The sequence below is a fragment of the Rhinolophus hipposideros genome (assembly GCF_964194185.1).
Source record: "Rhinolophus hipposideros genome assembly, chromosome: 20".
Taxonomy (NCBI): domain Eukaryota; kingdom Metazoa; phylum Chordata; class Mammalia; order Chiroptera; family Rhinolophidae; genus Rhinolophus; species Rhinolophus hipposideros.
In genome coordinates, this window is record NC_138066.1 from 49,283,049 (window position 1) to 49,302,635 (window position 19,587).

Sequence of the window (19,587 nt, forward strand, 5' to 3'; positions counted from 1 at the left end):
AGACAAAAAAAAAAATCAAATCATATGTTAAAAAAAAGACAATAATTAGGTGGGTAAAGAGTGGACAATAAAGGAATCAAATTGTGTGGGCATGTCCGTGTTGTCGAGCTAGCCTGCTCGGTTTCCCTAAGTGGCCCCTTTCCAGCCAGTGTTCCGCAGCGTGCCAGACCCCTGGGGGGGGCTGCTGGAAGGAGGCGGGTCACTGAACGGAATGTGACCCAGAGCGGGGCTCTGCGGGGAGGGGAAAGCTGGGGAGCCCTTGGTGACGCTACCGGTTCCTGCTACCGGTTCCTGCCTGCGTCTGTCGGGGCTGTGGGGCATGTTATGGCCACGAGGCTCTGCAAATGACAAACACACAGGACAATTGAAGGCCTTAGGGTCCACAGTGTCGCATGTTAAATCAGAATCCCCACATTCTGAAAACTCTGATCGCTTTTCTTATGAGACCCTTTATTTTGAGTATGTCTTAAGGGACTGACCAGAAGCCTATAGACATGATAGACGGAACGGGGAGTTTTAGAAGGGATTTTTTTCAAACTCTCTTTTTTTTTTCCCTTGGTGAAAGGGAGAAGATAAAACATAAATCCGCCGTGCGGGCTGCAGAGCATCCAGCGGAAACCACTTGTGGTCCTGCATTTGTCAGAAGCAAATACTCTACTGGGGGGAGGGACAGTCACAGAGGGAGCCTTGAGCACTGAAGACATCACCCCCATCTTGGGCTGGCGTGCAGGAGTGAGGGAGGCACAGCCTTGGCAGCCATCCCCTCCTCCAGGGCTACTTGGCCAGGTGAGAGGGGTCAAGTCCACATGCACACCCCGAACTCCCCAAGCAACGGCCAGCGCCAAAGCAGAAGCAACTAGGATGACATCTGCGTCCAGGCTGGGGTCTGGGTCTACTTTGGAGGTGCCCTTCTGCGGGAGGCACCTCTGAGCAGCAGACGGGAGAGACGGTTTCTGGAACACGATGGGGACATTCCCAGCTCCACCCCCTTCTTCCTTCTCCCTCGCCCTGCAGATCAGTCCTGCCAGCCCAACTAGAAACAACGGGACCCAATTCTGGTAACAAAATCGCTACAATAGCTACAGAACGCTTGCTGGTCTACACTGAGCTGCTGGCTCCTAAGATCCCTGTCACTGTAACCGGAGCCATTTTCTTCACTAAACCAAAACCAAACCAGCTGCCTGAGAGTCCTTTCTCCCCAGTGGAAGAAACAGTTTTGCTGCTGCTGCTAAACTTTGGGGGTTGCTGGAGCAGCTCTGGGGGCTCAGCTGAGTGGCTGCAGCAGGAAGGGAGGCGATGGCAGTTGCACAAGAAGCTTCAGAACCTACTGGATGTCAGCGCAGAACGACACATATTCTCTGCGCATCCTCGTCCTCACCGCCTTGGCTGAGCCAAGAAAGAGCGGGGAAGGCCATCGCGCTCCTCGGCCCCGGCCTGCATTCCTGTTCCATCAGGAAGACAACCTCTCCCCAATGCCGCACCCCTGAATCGTGTCCCAACTCACACCCATGACCCCTTCTGTACCTTACAAAGAACAACCCAGGCCCAGAAAGAAATAGAAGAGGAGCAAAAGCCCAGGTCTTTTACCATCTTCTTGTGTGGGTGATCCATCCTCTTCCTCTAGGACACCGTTTCCCTACGACAGAAGGAAGGCGCTCTGAGTGATCAGGCAGTAAAATGAGTCCACAACACGGAGCTGAGTGCACCGATCGCCCACGCGATCGAGAATCCACATGTGACCTGAGTGGGCCCTCTGCACGCATGAAATCCCAACCATGGATCGAAGATACAGTTGACCCTTGAAAAGCGTGGGTGTGAACTGTGCTGGTCAAAGGTCAATTGCGTCTTCACGGGCTGAAGGCAGAACTCATCGTCCTGACAGCATTTAACTCCAGGCCCTACGCGGATGGCACACATTTCCCATCCGAGAGTGAGAAGCCTAGGAGGCCCCGCACAGGCAGAGGTGGAGGGGTGAGGCGGGGCCGGCCTGGCGGGACCAGGTCTCCGGCACGTTAGGGATGCATGCCAGGGACGTCAGGAATAGCCGTGGCCAGACTCTAGCTCAAACTGCTTTCTAAGGTAGAAATCACAGTGGTCCACTGAGAAAGCAAGCAGGGAGATAATACAACTTTCAGAAATCCTGTAGGATCTCCAACCTAATCCAGATCACTCCTTCGAGAGCATCTGGCCCAAGACAAAGTTCTAGCACCATCACTGTGAGCTGGGCGTTTCCTGGCCGTCCCCGCCCCGCCCCTCGGTCAGGGCACTTCTCAAACTGAATTTTAATCCTGTCCTCCCCACTCCCCGCCCCCCTGGCCAGGGCTCCTGGATGGGTATAGAGGGTGGGGAGCAGGCAGAAACCAGGTCACTTGGGTCTTTATGCCCCCCAGTGCCAGGCAGTGCCTGCGGCACAGTTATCCTTTGTAAATTCTAGGTGAATGAAGGACACTTTCTCAAGGTCTAGGGGCTGGTGGGAAAGCGTTCCCTCTAGAACGCACACCATGCCTGTTACACGGGGAGCAGAGCCCTCTGCTAAGGACAGGCCACCGACGGGTGAGCGGCTGCATGTCCCTCCACCCTGCACCCCTGACCGGCCTCCTTGGAAGGCTTCTTCCAGGACAGCGCCATCCTAGCTGCTTCCCCCACCAGCGCCAACAGTTCCTCTGACTGGGAGGCCACACGGCGGCCCTGTTGCTGTTACCTCTGCGTCTTGCTCTTCCGCAAGGCCGACAAAGTTGCTGTCTGCAGACGCCGCTGACATCACCTGGAAGAGAGCACCATGATTCGCCGCACAGACACGCTGGCTCTCCCACCCAGTGCGCCTGGCAGCAAACCCAAACCAGGTCCTCTGGGTGGCCGTGGTGCCCAACGGGATCAGGGCTGAAGGGGCCTTCAGTCACACCCCAGCCCTCATTCCCCTGGGTCTCCTTCCAAGCATGGTGGGGCTCTCCAGATGTCGCTGGCAGCCCCTGCAGTGAGCGACGTGGGACACACGTGCAGAACACAGAGGGGCCAGCATGTCCCGTGCCCCTCCCTTACCTCTCCTTCCTCTGAGGGGGCCCTGCTGGCCGCCTGTGGGGAAGGGAGAGCCTCTCCCTCCTCTTCAGTACCGGGGGCGATGTAGGAGCCCGACATGGAGGAGGCCGTGTCCGTGCTGATCTGGGAGTGCTGGCTCTGGGAGGACACCATGGACATGACCGACTGGGCCAGGCTGCTGCTGGCAGGGTCTTTGGAGACAGGAGACGAGGGAAGGAGATGAAGAGAGGCACAGTTTTGGGGAGCTGCCTGCCCGAGGAGCAGAGTTCTCTCCTTGCAGCGAGGACCACTGTACCTTGCAGCGAGGACCACTGTGGCCTCACCTTGCCCTCACCTGAAAAGCTTTTACAGTTAAGGTGTTCCACATTTTAGAGCTCAGAACTCAACCTCGGGACCAGGGATTTGCTTCTCTTGTCAGAATGTTCAAGGGGGACCTTGTGCGGGCAGAGAGACACCTGCTTCTCCCCCAGCTCGGCGGCCAGAGCGCCATCTCCTCATAGGACAACAGGGCCCCCTTCCCGCTCAAGTTGGGGCCTGAGTGGCCACACACCTTAGGTATGAATTTGCGGCTCCAGGTCTGTTCCCGAGGAAACATTAGGGGCGCTGTGGACTAGTCTGAGGGGGAGAACATGCAATCGATTGCTCCCTGCTCCCTCAGGTACCTTCTGGGGAGGAAATCGTGGAGGAGAGAGGCGTCCCTGTGCAAGACGACTGGTCAATAGGGCCCGATGAGGACAAGGTAAGATTCTCGCTGTCTGGAGTTCTGCCACATTCCTGGGGGACACGGAGGATGCACTGGTCAAACACACTGGAGGAAGGGTGAAAGGGCGGGGACATGGGCAAAGAGGAGGAGGAAAGGGGACCCTGGGAGAGACTGAGGCGACAGGTATGACAGGCAGAGGCAGGCCATCTCTCTTCTGTCATCACCTCTCTCCATCCCTGGCCTGGAACGGCTGTCTCCCAGGGGAGCTGCAGACTTCAGTCAACACACCCTGCCTGAGGCACAGCATCTGCTGGGGCCATACAAAGACTGCAGCTCAGGTGACACAGGTCACCCAGCAGCTGTGACATGGGAACACCCCAGGTTTCCCTGGGGTTATAAACAGCCTTCCTTCTGAAGGAGAACTACACAAAAGCAGCAGAGGTCTCACTGCCTGCGAGGCCTCTCCACTGGGATGTCGGGTTGGTTCTAAGACAAATGCCACCTTCCCTCCCAATCCGCTCCTGACACCCTGCCTATCAGTCACCTGGACGGGCAGAGGCTAAGTCCTTGGGGTCTCTTTTCCCCAGGCGTTCTTTCATCTTACTTCTGGCTTTCCCTCCCGCCTGGGTACCTGGAGTAGTCCTGGCTAGCTTGTTTCCTGCCTAATCCATCTACACACCTCCGGCACGGGGGCCTTGGGGAAGCAGAGCTCTCACGGAACCACTGGCCTACTCAGAGCCCGCACTTCCTGCTCTGTAACTTGGCATGTGCTGCCACTTGGAATGTTTCTCTCACATTTCTCTTCATGTCTAAAGAATTTCAAAGTTCAGCTCAAATGCTACCCCTCCATCACACCCGTTCTGGTTTCTTCCACGCGATGTAATCTTCCACGCCTCCGCCACAGCACCGTATTGCCCCTGTTTTGGGTGAACTTGTGTTCTTACATTCATTCATTCATTCATTCATTCAACAAACACTTAAATGAGCGACAACTGTGTGCCTGGTACAGTACATGTCCTGTGCCCGCTAGGTCACGAGCTCGTAAGCACAAGAACCATTCTGCCATCTTTGTATGCTCATGGTACCTGGCTCACTGCCTTGCCAAGACTGCGATAATGACCCTCTTTAATAAAGTCTGTGAGGGGTGCGCGGGGAGGAAACCCCATTTCCTTCACCTCACTGGCCTCCTGGCACGCTCCCCTTCAGGGCTTCTCCTCCCGCTGTTCCTATGCCTAGAACCTCTTTTCTCAGACGTCTGCATAGCTTGCTCCCACACGGCCTTAATTCTTTGTTCACAGACCGCTTTTTAAGACAGCAAGGCCACACCTCTGGCCTGGACACTCCTTTCTCCCTCACCTGTCACACTCATTCACAGCGCCGTCTGACACACACATTTTCACCTACTGTCTTTTGTGTCCACCACCACCCCACTCTCAAGAATATCAGTGCCCTGAGGGCAGAGACCTTTGCAGTGCCCTCGTTGTTGCCATCCTCAGCATATAGAACAGTGCCCAGTAAACACCACAGGCCCCATACACTGCTGAACGAATGAAACCAACGAAAGTGTTGCTGCGGTCTCAGAGAGTGTTCCAAAGCGGTTTGATGAATGAATGACAGCAGATGGACCCGAAGAGGCAGGAAGGTAGGAGGCAAGCACTCGGAGTCTACCGTTTAAGAAAGGGGGGGCAGTGCAGGTTACCTGTGCAAGCTGCTGAGCCGATGGCCTCTGAGAGAGGTGCGTCTCAGATTCGCTGCAAGAGCGCTCATCATCCTCTTCGTGCAGCACAGATGAGTTCTGGGAGAGGGACCTGTAACGTCCGGGAGAGGCAGCTGAGCCAACACCCATTTAGAGAACGGAAGTGACTGACCAGACTTCACAGGAGGAAGAGGACCGTGAGGGGAAGTGAAGGGATCCCCCAATCTTAAGGAGTAGGAAGGTGGGAAAGAACACCAGGAAGGGACTGAGACCTCTTCTGGGTGTCAGAAAATCTGTTTTCTCTTTCGCTCCTTCAATAACCTGTGTCTGAATTTGGGAAAAACCACTGACCTATTTAGGGTCTTGATATTTTCATCTATAAAATACCCTCCTTTACTCCGTCACAGAAAGCTTATCATGACTGGAACCTAGTTGGATTTAAATGCCTAAGAGATACATATCATGAGGTTCCTTCCGTCTTTAGACTCAGCAATGGTCCCCAGGGGCTGTTGTCTGCCCTATACCCATGCCCGCTCACCCCAAACGGACTGCATAATAGATTGGTCTGTCTGGATCCTCCTGGTACCCTAAGGAATGGGATAACCTGCCCCCAAAGCGTTAGCCCCAGGTCTTCAGAGAAACAAGAAGCTCTGAGGACGGCCCAGAGGGTCCATGTTGCCCAGGGGACTCAGGATGGGAGCCAGCCCCAAGGGGGTGAGGGATGATTGAAAGCACCCCCCCCCATTCCCGCCCCACCACGGCCAAGTGCTGGCTACTCACTTGGACAGACTCCTTTTGAGCTTGAGTCCTTGGCTGTTGCAGTCAGACAGGCGGTCCAGCGGGGAGAGTGTCCTGACAGGGGGCAGATGGCCGTCGCTGCCGTATGCAGGCAGCATTCCTGAGAGGTGGCCATCTCCAAGCACACGGAGTGGAGGGACGGCTGGGGATGGGGTGAGGGGCCCGTTGAGGGCCTCCAGAAGAGACACCACTTCATAGCCTGGTGGAATGTTCTCGGAGGACTAGGGGAATCAGAGACAGGTTGAAAAAGTAATGAAAAGCTCTTCGTTTTATGGCATGATCATGTTTCTTTCTCTGCACTGGAAAAATGTTTCCTTTTACATATGGTCTGGGGGAGGTCTCTCAAAAACAGCTTCTGTATTAGAGGCCAAAGGAAGATAAAATGTCAAAGAACCACATATTATCACGTATTCCTAGATTCTGGTTATAGGGGAACCTCCCAGTGTTTATTTTTCTGATTGTAATAGAAAATTAGGAAATTTGAGAAATACATAAAAGTAGAAAAAATGGGGGGAAGTCAGTAATCAAACCACCCAAATTAGTAACTTTTATTAGCATTCTGGGGTATTTTCTCCCCATGTTTTTCTCTGTACTGTTTACACACTTATAATCTATCTGTGACTAACAATTCTACCTGCTTATTTCACTGAACATCAATATCTTCCTTCACATCTGTCCCCTTTTCATGGATACTGTATGTTTTCTAACTGTCCCACTGGCACAGCTGTGTCCGACATTTCCGACTGCAAACAGCATTTTGAGAAAAACCCTTGTGCATGAATCTCTTCAGATTATTTTCTTGGTATTAAATCCTTAGCTTTAGACTACCAGGTAGATGTGTTTTTAAGTCTCTTGAGAAACACAGCTCTTCTGTTTCTTCAACGAGCTTTCTAGTTACACTCCTAAAAGCAGTACCAAAACTGATTTAATTCTGCCAGTAAGGGTATCTTTTAAAAAAGGTGAAAAATGGTATCGCATCTTAATTTGCATATTGTTACCATTAATTTTTAACGTGACTGACTTGTAAAACAATGATGGTTAACCAGCTATGTTTCCTCTTCTGAGAATTTGTTTTGCACACCTGTCTACTGTTTTATTCATGAGCCATGCAAAAATATTCGCCTTGCCTCTTGATGTAAATGTTGTGAACACATTGTTTTTTCTTTACATGATTTGTTTTTGGCCTTTTAATTTTAGTCATCGTTTACACTTCTGAAGTTTTAATTTTTTTACCTGGTAGAATCTGCACATTCCTTTTTGTAGTGTTCCACTGCTTTAAGCCTAGGGCGCCTTCTCCCATCCAGCGTCAACTGAAGGGTCAGCTTTAATTTATTTTAGGTTTTTAATGTTTTTATTTTATTCTAGGTTTTTAATGTTTCATTTGGTTTGCTTTATTTTAAATACAGTTAACTAGTTACGCCATTTGGAATTTGTTATCTGGTAAGGAGTAAAGTGCTAAACTGACTGGTCCTCCGCAAAGAGTTAACTCATCCACCCAATACCACTTACTGAATAGTAAACTTCTACTAGCGTGTTCTCTACAGAAAGTCACTATCTGCTGGGCTATAACCACAAGGCCTGGCGGCTCTCACACTCTCACTGCCACTCTGAAATGGAGGCAAGTTACTTCATCTACTCTGCTCCAATGAAGCCATGAGATCGGATAAAGAAAAAGTTCCCTTCTTTGAGGATTCAGATCAAGACCGTAAATTACATTCAAATCCAAAACAATCGCCCCTTTGTTTCTGCTGGGGGCGGGGCCTTCTGAGTTGGACCCCCCTGAGGGGAAATTGCAAGCCAAGGGCTCTAGGGATGGTGAACAACAACGGGACGCGGGGTTCCCCAGGAGGAAAAGGGGATTTAATGGTCAGCGTCCAGTCTTCCGTTGTAATATTGGTGGGTTTTAACACAACATGGTCTCTGCCAGCTTCCTAATTATTTCCGCGGCCAAAGTTTAATGACGCTGCAAAGGCATGTAGAGAAGGAGAGGTGAGACAAGTCAGCGGGGAGACTATCGTGTTTGCTTCCCAGGGTCATGGTTCTGAGCCCAACTTACGGAATGCTCCTCCGAGTCAGATGTCTGGGATGAGATGATGGGGTTAAAGCTGGTTGGGGACAAGGGGCCCAGTTTTTTCCTCATGGCTCGGATCTGAAGCAGTGCCCGGAAGGCTGTGAAGAAGAAAACAGGCGATGGCACATCCTGGTGCAGGAGTCAGACAGAAACCGCCGTCATTGCTCCCACTGTCCACCAGTGTTTGGACTCAGCAGAGCCCACCCGCCACTCGTCCCCCGGCTCAGGGGCTTACGCAGTCGGCAGATGGGGCAGTTGTTGGCCTGGTAGCGCAGGGTGTCCGCACAGGTGTTACACAGGCAGAGGTGGCGACAGGGCAGAATCAAGGTGTCCCGGACGTCCGACAGACACACCACACACTCAGCACTGTTATCACTGACTTCGTCCTCAGCCACCTGGCGGGGGACACAGAAGTTTAGCCAATGACACCAAGACACAAAGTATGGCCCAGACTTTCTTTACGAGGCAGTTTGCCTGAAGCGCTGAGACAAGTAACAAGAACAAAATCTCCCATGTACATTGGACTTTATAGTTTACCAAGTGCGTTCGCATACTCGGTTTCACTTTTTCTCGGAACTGTCTGTTGCCTCACGTTCATCCTAGGAGGCTCAGATCTGCCCCTTGCTCCCCACCCTTACCCCGACAATCTGAGCTGAGGGGCCTCGGAGACCACACAGGGAAGGGAGAGGGCATGAAGAACCCTGCCAGGAAGTGGAGCTCTGCAGAAGGACCAATCCAATGTGGTCTGCTTGTTTTTCATGTCCAAAGTGATGTAAGTATAATCATCTAAAGTAAAGACCAGGAAAGCATCCTTCTCGGACCAAACTGAGTAAGTTTGGTTCCAGGGTTTCGCACATGGCATTGCTAGATCCTGGCTTCATCAGAGAATTTCTCACTCTGCCTCCCGGGAAGAGTACACTCAGAATTTGGGCTAGAACTTGCCTTGGAATCTTGCGTGTTGTACTTGTTTTCAATTCCATAGATCTCCTGAAGGAGGTAGCTGACCCCATCTACCTGAAGAGCAAATGGACAAGTTCAAGGGCAGGCTGATTTTACCGACAGATGAGAGTGGGACCTCTCCCCCTCCCTTGGTAACCAAGGACTACTGGTTCACAGTGAAAACAATCAAAGGCCTAGACAAGTAAAGGATGCTCTTATTTCCTTCTGTTTTCTCTTTGAGGGGAAAGAAAATCAAATGTTTAATTCACCTGCCATTATACCCAATTATACCCAATACATAAAAATTCACCAATACAATAATAATCTTGTCCTGCCTCTTACTATTATGGACAGTTAAGAAAGGTGTAGATTAGAAAAAGATGGAGGATTATGCATCAAAATATGAGCATTAGCTATGAAATAAAAGTTAGGTTTAGACATTATAAAAATAAAGAAATGGAAAAGAGAAAGAATAAGGAGAAGGAATGAAGGAAAAGGGGAAGGGAAAAACGGAGAAGCAAGACCTTGAAGGAGAGGCCACCTGTGTCCCCTCCCCTGCCACAGAGCACCCCATCTCCAATGCACAGCAAAATCACTCCTGCTGACCCTGTTTCTTAAAACCCCAACTTCAACGTCCAATTCCACTCCCACTAGCCTAGGCCAGTCAATGCCAAAGCTGGCCCTCCCCTTGTTTCTTACGCAAGCCCAGTCCTCTCCTCTGCCTGGTCTCTCTGTCCTACTGATCCCCTCCCTCCTCTAAGGGGATACTAGCCTGTCGTGGATTCGTATCCCACTCTCCTGTTGGACAAAGTCTGTCAATCTCGCAACAGAAAAATAGATAAGCCATTTTCCTTGCGCTACCCCAGCCATCCATCCTATTGAAGCAGTCTGGAGAACCAGGCCTCCCCAGGAGGCAGCCCACCGAGGCCTGGCCTTTCCAGGCAGTACATTGGGCCCAGGATCTGTTTCCTCCTCTGCCTCTCTTAAAATCTGTTTTAACTTAGTGATTATATTAGAAAGGACACTATCAACAAATTTAGACTAAGGTATCATTGACTACTATTGCCCTCATTCAGAGGGGAGAGCACTTAACCCAAAAGAATGATGTAGGATTTCAGATATCTATGACCCATCTGCAGGCAGGCGTGGGGGGCGGGGCAGCTGCCAAGCTACTGGCACCACGCTCCCCTCCCCACCCACCATGACTCTCCTCCTACTTCTGCAAGAGTAGAAAGAAAGTGTGGGCACACAGAGTAGGGTTAGGACTTCTAGAAGACATATGCCTAACTTGCTGATCATACTGGAAGGGGGCAGGTGGTCAGCAAACTTTGAATTTTAGAATTCAATGTGATGGTTTGATAAGTAAAGCCAAGGGCTCTAATTGGCCCGAAATGGACACCAACACTTCATCCTTTAGCCTGAAATGTTTCAGGGCTGGCATTTTATTTATTTATTTATTTATTTATTAGTTTCAGGTGTACAAGACAAGGTAATACTTAGACGTTCATCATTTATATCCCTCACACTGTGAACCCCCCTCCAGGGCTGGCATTTTAGATAAAAAGAGTTCTCCCTAAACCTAATGTCAGGAGACAAATCTTATCCTTTCATTTCTCAAGTCTTTTGATCAGAGAACGGCTGCCTCAACACCAGCAATTCTGGAACAATAAAGACACTAAAAATCAGTATTCCTTTCAGGCCACCCAAGTAGTTTCTAACACACAAAAGCATGCCCTTTTTCTCTTTTCTTCTTTGATTAGAAAAAGGCGGTGGGAGGGAAAGAAGAGTGCTTAGCAGAGAGAAAAAGAGAGAAAGAAAGGAAGAGAAAACAAAAGGAAGGAATGGCGACACCAACAGTCTCTGGCCCTCAGATACTCACTACTTGTTTCTGTTTGAGAGGCTTGACACAGAAAGTCCCATCTGTGTGCTAGAATGAAAATGTGACAGTTATGACAAGGAAGGAGGGCAGTAAAGCACCACTGTTCTTTTGTTACTTCTTCCAATTCTGTGTGCTCTTGGATACCATAGCGTGGGATCACAGACTCCTAACCCTGGCACGTCTTACAAGCATCTGCTCTAACCTCTCCCTTTGAGGAAGAGGAAACTAGGCCTCAGGGGTTGAAGGCCATGCAGTCAGTTGATGGAAGAGCTGGAGCTAGACCCCAGGGTTGCCCCCAGTGTGGTGTTCCCCCAACTCCCCCACAGCTTCCCGAGCCAGCCCCATTCTGACGAGCTCAGGCAGCCAGCAAACAAGGGCTACACGTGTCCTCACATAAAAGTCAAAATTAAACATACTAAAGTGAGGCCCTATAAGGCTACCCACTTACCTTTTCAAAAGTGCCCAGCAGTACGTGGCAGTGGCCAAAATATTCTGAAACAGAGAAAGGCACGTGGATGGGGAAGAAAACCAGACAATACACCTTGATGCCTACTGATGTTCCCCGATTCCTAGCAATCGGGGAGATGTCTGCATTGTCACGGGAGGGCACGTTATAGAACCCAGAGTTGTTCTCATCAGCCCGAGGGCTTCGGGAACAAGTGTGGGGGGATGTAGAGACTGTTGGCTGACACCCACAGACCAGGGATTGTTGTGGAATCATGGCTGCCGCCAGGCCTGGTGTCACCAAAGGGCAGCGTGTACGGCAAAAGAAGACAGAGGGTAACATACCATCTCCTTCGTCCACCACAGCATGGACCACTAAAGGGTAAACCTCTCGGTCCAGGTCAAAGCCAAGCTGAAGGGAAAGAAAAGAACCAAAAAGGGACTTAACATGTTTAAATGGCATAGAATCCATCAGAAAGGGAGGTGTTGAAAGGGAAGTGTTGCCCAGAATCTCAGAAAGGGAGGTGTTGCCCAGTTCTGTTCCTCCTTCATCAGCTTCGTAACCACCCAAGTTCACTTGGTTGAAAGCTACTAGTTTCTTTTTAAAATCTCAGAGATGTACAGCCCTGTAACCTGCAGGTTCTTATTTTTGAACATGGACTTCTCGCAATATCCTAGGCTGACAGGCTATTTTGGAATAGAAAAATGACGAGGTTAGGTGTATCCTTTTAAGGGTATGAAGAAGTTACAAGGCTGAAGGTGATCAGGACCTTCACGTGCCTGGGCAGCCCTTTTGCCGCTGGCCATGGTGCTACCTGGCCGAGGGCCGTTCGGGGCAATGTGCAGAACCTGCCCTGCATTTCTCCCAGCAGTCGTCACCTCCTCCAGAGGCAGCTCACCTCCTCTTCAGCCCAGTCTGACGGGTCCACGGTGTGGGAGGGCAGGCAGAACTGCTGGCACACCCCTCGCTTGTAGTGCACCGTCTCCGACTGGAGGCTGTTGTCTTTGGGGATGTAGCTATCAACCAAAATAGGAGGAAAGCCAGAGTTAGTATGTCGGCCAGATGGATCCGACCATTCCCTCCGTCTCCTGCCTGTTCTCAATTATCAACAGACTCTGCGACAGGACAGAATAGAACAGACACTACCAGACCTCCTTTATTATCTATTTCCTTTGCTCTCACTTGGTAATGCTATTGAACTTATCTATGCAACCCACACACCCAGAGAAAGGTAGATTCACAGATGTGTAACAGCATCCTAATGACCTAACGGGCTATGCTGCCATCTGCCACTACACCAAGATGGCACAATTTAAAGGGAAAGGGTGAAAAGGGGGAGTACTGTAGAAGATCCAAATTCTGGAACTAGGTCTGGTCTGGTTGCAGAAAAAGAATGTTTTCTTCTATAGGTGTATGCATAGGGCACAGACCCTACCCCGTCCAGGAAGAAAGCGGCTCACCTGGTCTCTTGTGCTTACCTGGCAATACCATTCTGGAACTCCTCAGTGGCCTGATAGTAGATGGTGATGGCCACCCGGGCGTCAGTGTCAAAGGTGAACTCCACGTTGTAATGAACTTTAGCTCTGCTGGCCTCTTCCCCAGGGGTCTTCACTTCCTCACTACATCTAGAAAACCACAAAGACTCAGGCTTTGGGGGCGTAGCAAATCAGTATGTTTTCATTTACCTTTTTTGTGTTTGAATTGAACGTATTGTGGACTTGTCTCCATGATCCTAAACTTGGGCGTCCATTTCCTTCTGAATGATGGCAGAGGACTTCATTATAGCTACTCTTGGGCATCGAGTGCTTTCGGATATTTCACAGCTCTACAATTAACATTCCTGTGCCTTTGCCAGACTTTTTTTTTTCCTTCCAGTTTTTGTTGTAATCAAACTTACGAATCAAATAGTTTAAATCGTTTCCCCAAGGCTTGTTACAAAAAGCAGCTGGTTCCACCCGTTCCCCTCTCCTCCAATTCAGAGGAAACCACTTCGACCTAATCACATACCTGCATGTTTTTAAATGACATGCTCGTGTTACTACTTCTTGATGTTTCAGCTTTAGGTATCATCTATGACTTTCTACTACGGAAACGAGGATTTTTCTCTTTCCCCATTCTGCCCCATATAGGTAGTCCCCTCCCCCAAGGTAGTTACACCATGGTTTTGTTAGTTCAATACACTCGTGTCTATAGCACATTCTTCACAGCTCAGCCACAGAGGAATCTCTGATTATTGCTCTTTTGCTGCAGAAGTTTTTCTTAGAGTCTGCGCTCCTTTTCCCCCCAGGTGCTTAGTTTTCTATGGACCTTATCACTAAGTCACCCCCAAACTCTCTGCTGGCCGTCTCACTCTCTGGACGTTCAGCTGCACCAGGCGTCCTGTGAGTTTTGTCTTCTTCAGGCGCTCCCTTCCGGAGCCCTCTGACCTGCTGCTTCTGGACCTTGGGTCCCCTGCAGGGGCACACAGCCACCATCCAGAATCTCCCTCCCCTGGCACCCTGGTGAGTCCTTCTTGCCTCTCTCCTGGGGAATCCTATGTTTCCTGTTTCTCCTGGCTTCCTCCTTCTTGGGTTACACTTCCATTTTGGCGGAACATAACTTCTAATAGCTTCCCAAGAAGGGGTGTGTTGGAGGGGGTGAACTTTCTGAGAGATTTTACTATACAGTCACACTTCCTTGAAAGTCTGGCGGGGTAAAGAATCCTACATTATAAATACTTTTAAAAAGCCATTTCAGGGCCGGCCTGGTGGCTCAGGCGGTTGGAGCTCTGTGCTCCAAACACCGAAGGCTGCCGGTTCGATTCCCACATGGGCCAGTGCCAGATGGCTCAGTTGGTTGGAGCGCGGGCTCTCAATCACAAGGTTGCCGGTTCAATTCCTTGACTCCCGCAAGGGATGGTGGGCTGCGCCCCCTGCATCTAACAACGACAACTGGACCTGGACCTGGAGCTGAGCTGCGCCCTCCACAACTAAAACTGAAAGGACAACAACTTGACTTGGAAAAAGTCCTGGAAGTACACACTGTTCCCTAATAAAGTCCTGTTCCCCTTCCCCGATAAAAATCTTTTTTAAAAAAAAGCCATTTCAGAGGATGCTGCGTTATCTTTCAACTTCCAGGGTTCTCTCTAGGAGCAAGAAGCCATTCATTCCAGTTGCTGATTCATTTTTCCATTGACACACAATCTCCACGGTGCTGGGCACACAGTGGTCTTCTCAATGTAGAACTCAAATTACGTGTCACTGAAGATTTCCTTCCTTCTGTGTTCTCTGTTCTCTCTTTCTAGCATCATTAGTTGGATGTTGGACCTTCTGAACTGCTGTTCTGGTCTTCGTATCTTTTCTCTTCCATTTTCCATCTCTTGCCTCTTTGTTCCACTTTCTAGAACATTTCAACTTTTCTTCCTACATTCTATTGATTTTTTTTTCATTTCTACTACCATGTTTTTTAATTTCTAAGAACTTTTTTGTTCCCTAAACACTTTGTGTCATTGTGTCCATGGAACAACAAGATAAGACCTCCTTTCTCTGTTTCTGAGGCTAGAGACGCTGTTTTCCTCTTTCTGTAGAGTTTTGGTTTCCACTTAGTGGTTTTTCCCCGCTTCTTTTTGGTTTGTTTTCCACTGTCTTTCACATTATAGGCATTCCTTATACAGCTAAGAATCTTTGTCTGATCATATGTAAGAAATTTAAACCCCATGATTAGAACTGCAAGTGCGTAGTGGGGCTTGGGGATGCGAGCCTTCCCCCGGGGGCTCATCTGGGTCTGTCCAGGAACCTCCAATGCCAGTCTCTTTGGTCTTCCCATCTGAGTGGGTCCGATTCCCCAGAGAACAGTTTTCCCCTCTTCTGACAAAGGCCTGGCTACTGGTATTCTGGGGGTGGGAGTGGAGGGCAGGCTGGAGTGCTCAGTATCCAGTGCGCCTAAATTCACTTAATCCATTTTTAGTACTGAGCCCAGCCCTTAGCTGTGCCTGCGTCCCCTAAGTCCACAGATTCTGTTGAGACTCATCTGTTAGCCTCTTGCCAGGGTGTGGGCATGGCCATCCTGGCTGTGTGGTGTAAGGGAGGGGATTTTACTTCTCAAACAGACTTTCCGCCATCCTCCTTTTCACTTTCCACCCCGACCTGCAGAGATACCCGGTACCCCCAATTGCTGAGCTTTTGGGACATCACAGCACAAACTGGGTGGCTCTCAGCTTTTCCTTCTGCTCGCTCAGACTTCTTATTTCTTGGATCTGCTGAGTCATTTAACATTCACCATCTGTTTCCAGCTTCTATAATTTTGTTGCTGCTGCTCCTTTCCCATTCTCCCAGTTCTTGTGGATTTGTGCTTTTAAAAAATAGTTGTTTAAACTATCATTATTTAGTGGGGCTTTGAGAGGAAGCAAAAGTAGATGCTCAATCCTCCATCTTTATGTGGAAACCTGAGAATCAGAATTCATTCCCATACTCTCAGAAAAACAAAACAAAAAGACCTTTCGTCATAACATTTATTGAACACCAAGTATTTTCCCTTCCATTATCTTGTTTACTTTTGACAACAGCCATGAAAGGTAACGTGTATTACCACTTTTCACCCACAAAAAGCCTGAAGCTCAGAGTCTTATTCGGGCAAAGTGCCATGGAGCAGGGAGTTTGGCCTCCCAAGCCGGGTTCCAACACATCCCAGCTGTCCTAGAGCTGTGGCCAGGCTGCCCCGTCAGAGGCGGGGACCCCACAACAGCTCAGAGACTTGTACCTGTCTCCATCAAACACATGAGCAGGCCATATGTGATGACAGACACAAAATGGACATGGTAGTTGACTGCTGGAAGGTTCCCAAGGCCTCAGGAACCTCAGTCTATTCTGTCTCCCTCGGAGGGTGACCGTTTGCCCGGCTGCAGACAGTTCTGTAGCAAGAGTCCCTACCTGGCTCTCTGGTCCCCAGAATTGACCCCAGGGGTGGGAGAGTAGCTGGGAGGCAAACAGAAGTTCAGGGACAAATAAAATACAAAAATAAAAAGAGAGAGAGAGAGAGAGAAACAGATTAGTGGTTGCTTAAGCCTAGAAGAGGGGTTTGGAGAACAACTGCTAATGTGTACAGGGTGTTTTTTGGGGTGATGAAACGTTCTACAATTAGACGGTAGTGTGATGATTGTACAAGTCTATGGCTATACTAAAAACCACTGAATTGTATGCTTTAAATGGGTGAATTGTATGGTCTGTGAATTATATCTCAATAAAGCTGTGATATTAAAACAAAATAAACTTCCAAATGCTGATAAGGCTGACCGATACAAGCATAAAATGGTCTGAGTCACCTTCCTTGTCCATTCAGAGAAAACTGGGACCTCTGACTTGCCCTAACCAAATCGGTGTCCCGGGGACGCAGTGAGCCAAGGCAGACAGACGCTATCCAGAGGGCTGCATCCGTGTAAAACTTACACTGTCTGGGGGACGGCGCAAAGAAAGCATATCAACGATAATTAATACTGAGGATGATGATGAAACAACCAACCCAGGGCACTCTGAGTTCCTCAGAGGAAGGGCTTATGAGATTAAGAATAAATTAAAAAGCAAATATAAGTAATAAATAAAAATTTCATACCCCTCAAATATATGGTGATGGAAGGAGCTGACGGTGGGTGGTGAGCACACAATGTGATATACAGATGATGTATTACAGAATTGTACACCTGAAATCTATGTAACTTTACTGACAATTGTCACCCCAATAAACTTTAACTATAAAACAAAACAAACAAAAAAAGATTTCAGGGGCCGGCCCGGTGGCTCAGGTGGTTAGAGCTCCATGCTCCTAACTCCGAAGGCTGCCGGTTCGATTCCCACATGGCCCAGTGGGCTCTCAACCACAAGGTTGCCAGTTCGATTCCTTGACTCCTGCAAGGGATGGTGGGCAGCGCCCCCTGCAACTAGTAACACAACTGGACCTGGAGTGAGCTGCGCCCTCCACAACTAAGACTGAAAGGACAACAACTTGAAGCTGAACGGTACCCTCCACAACTAAGATTGAAAGGACAACAACTTGACTTGGAAAAAGTCCTGGAAGTACACACTGTTCTCCCATAAAATCCTGTTCCCCTTCCCCCAATAAAATCTTAAAAAAAAAAAAAAAGACTCGTGATTCTGTAATCACATGAGCATTTCTAAAAAATAAATAAATAAATGAAAATTTCATATCCCAAGTTCCAATATCCCATTTTTACCCAAGATTGTTGAGATACCTACAAAATTCACGTTTCCCCCTCAATCATTCCTCCTTTTAAAACAAATGCATAAAGGAGAGATAATGACTGCTTCCCAGAAAATGGAAGTTCTTCACAAACACAGATGTGAGGTCTCAACGAGAGGTGCTGAGCCCTCCCCTACAAGGCGCCGCTCTCAGGGCCCGAGCAGTTCCCGCCTGAGTCCCAGAGGACCAGGCTCTGGGGCCAGCACAACTGTTCCTGAGTCTCTGGAGGGAGCTGGCTGCTCCTGCATGAAGGAGGGCACCTGGCCTGAGCCACAGGGACTTACTTGACGAGTCTTAGTGTGTCCTTTCGGATGTTGATCAGGCTTCTCAGAGTCTTCACTGGTTCTTGGGGAGGTGGGGCAGCATAAGGAAACTGTCAGAAAAAAAGTGGGAGAAGGCAGTGTGTTTATAGAGACCAACAACTGTCCCTCACAGGTACAGGGTGACAAAGAACAGCCTTGCGAGGTAAGGTGGGCAGGCGCCAGTGTATTAACTACGTGAGGACACCGATATCTGACGTGTCAAGTGAACCTGCTCAAGGTCACAGCCAGTGGTAGAAGTGGGATTCGATTTGGTGTCAAAAGAACTTATGTAGATTGATCTGCTTTCCCCATTACATGAAGCTTATCTGAGTTAGCACTCGAAATGTGGATAACTAATAAAAACTCCTACTGAAGTGGCACATACCAAAGGGACACACCGTGGCTGAGTTAATCACAAAAGGCTTTTCCACCTGCCCTTCGATGACAGGGAGGCAGGCCTGCAAGGTTTTCCCTTCAGGGAAGCCACATGGTGTCTTAGGAATGTAGCAGCTGCAAATAAAGAGGACCCCATCTCGTGCACAGAGCTAAGGCCTGCAGTCCCTGCAAAACACATTTTTCCTGCAGCTGATCTTCAAATGTGAGCCGAGAGAGCTCCTTTCAGGTCGTCAAAGGTTTATGGTTGTCCAGCATTTACCATACACTTTTCCCCTTTCCCCACATAGACATCTGGAGTTGAGTTCTGAGTTGATGATAGTGAGGCGATATGAAAGGGGAAATATAACACCGTGTTTCCCCGGACCATCAGCTCTAATGCGTCTTTTGAAGCGAAAATTAATATAAGACCAGGTCTTATTTTAATATAAGACCGCGTCTTTATAATATATGATATGATATAAAATATATAATACCGTGTCTTATTTTAATATAAGACCGGGTCAATATAATATGATATCATATCATATCATATCATATCATATAATTAATATATAATATGATACCGGGTCTTATATTAATTTTTGCTCCAAAAGATGCAGTAGAGCTGATGGTCCGGCTAGGTCTTATTTTTGGGGAAACGTGGTAGTAACCAATTGAACTGGAAATTGCTTTCAGAAGATTAAGAATGATTTTAAATGTTTCCAGTATCGTTCTGATGTTATTTGGGTAATAAAAATTTTTTGCATCCGACTCACAGAAAACCCACTAGCCTTTGTAGCTTTGCAAAACTGTGGTACCCCAGAAGAGTCGCCCTCCTGGTGCAGGTTTCAGAAAACTGGACACCATGGGGAGCTTGATTGTGCCTTCACAGATCTGTGCTGAATGTGGTTCTCTCACTTGGAAAACATAACTTAACCTACAGTATGTCTCATTTTCCAGATTCAGTGTGATTGCTGATGACTCACATGTGTGAATGTGACTCTTAAGAAAATACATTCAATCTAAATGATCAGATGTGCATTCAGATTACCCACTACATTGAAACATTTTATGTTTTCATTGACACATTTAACATGTATTCTTTCAAAATA

General features: G+C 48.7%; 1 protein-coding gene across 2 annotated transcripts in view; it reads right to left on the minus strand.

Annotated features, from left to right (window-relative positions):
• Nucleotides 1-19,587, minus strand: part of RNF157 (ring finger protein 157) — a 64,615-nt gene that overhangs the window by 8,648 nt on the left and 36,380 nt on the right. For both annotated transcript variants that reach the window (XM_081028681.1, XM_081028682.1), the window contains exons 3-17: nucleotides 18,083-18,171; nucleotides 13,046-13,192; nucleotides 12,466-12,583; nucleotides 11,912-11,978; nucleotides 11,571-11,614; nucleotides 11,123-11,170; nucleotides 9,247-9,318; nucleotides 8,540-8,699; nucleotides 8,290-8,402; nucleotides 6,216-6,454; nucleotides 5,439-5,547; nucleotides 3,699-3,810; nucleotides 3,040-3,227; nucleotides 2,702-2,764; nucleotides 1,588-1,636 (exon numbers count right to left, since the gene is read on the minus strand). In XM_081028681.1, the coding sequence (XP_080884807.1) occupies nucleotides 1,588-1,636; nucleotides 2,702-2,764; nucleotides 3,040-3,227; nucleotides 3,699-3,810; nucleotides 5,439-5,547; nucleotides 6,216-6,454; nucleotides 8,290-8,402; nucleotides 8,540-8,699; nucleotides 9,247-9,318; nucleotides 11,123-11,170; nucleotides 11,571-11,614; nucleotides 11,912-11,978; nucleotides 12,466-12,583; nucleotides 13,046-13,192; nucleotides 18,083-18,171 (1,618 nt within the window). The remainder of the gene's footprint in view (nucleotides 1-1,587; nucleotides 1,637-2,701; nucleotides 2,765-3,039; nucleotides 3,228-3,698; nucleotides 3,811-5,438; nucleotides 5,548-6,215; nucleotides 6,455-8,289; nucleotides 8,403-8,539; nucleotides 8,700-9,246; nucleotides 9,319-11,122; nucleotides 11,171-11,570; nucleotides 11,615-11,911; nucleotides 11,979-12,465; nucleotides 12,584-13,045; nucleotides 13,193-18,082; nucleotides 18,172-19,587) is intronic.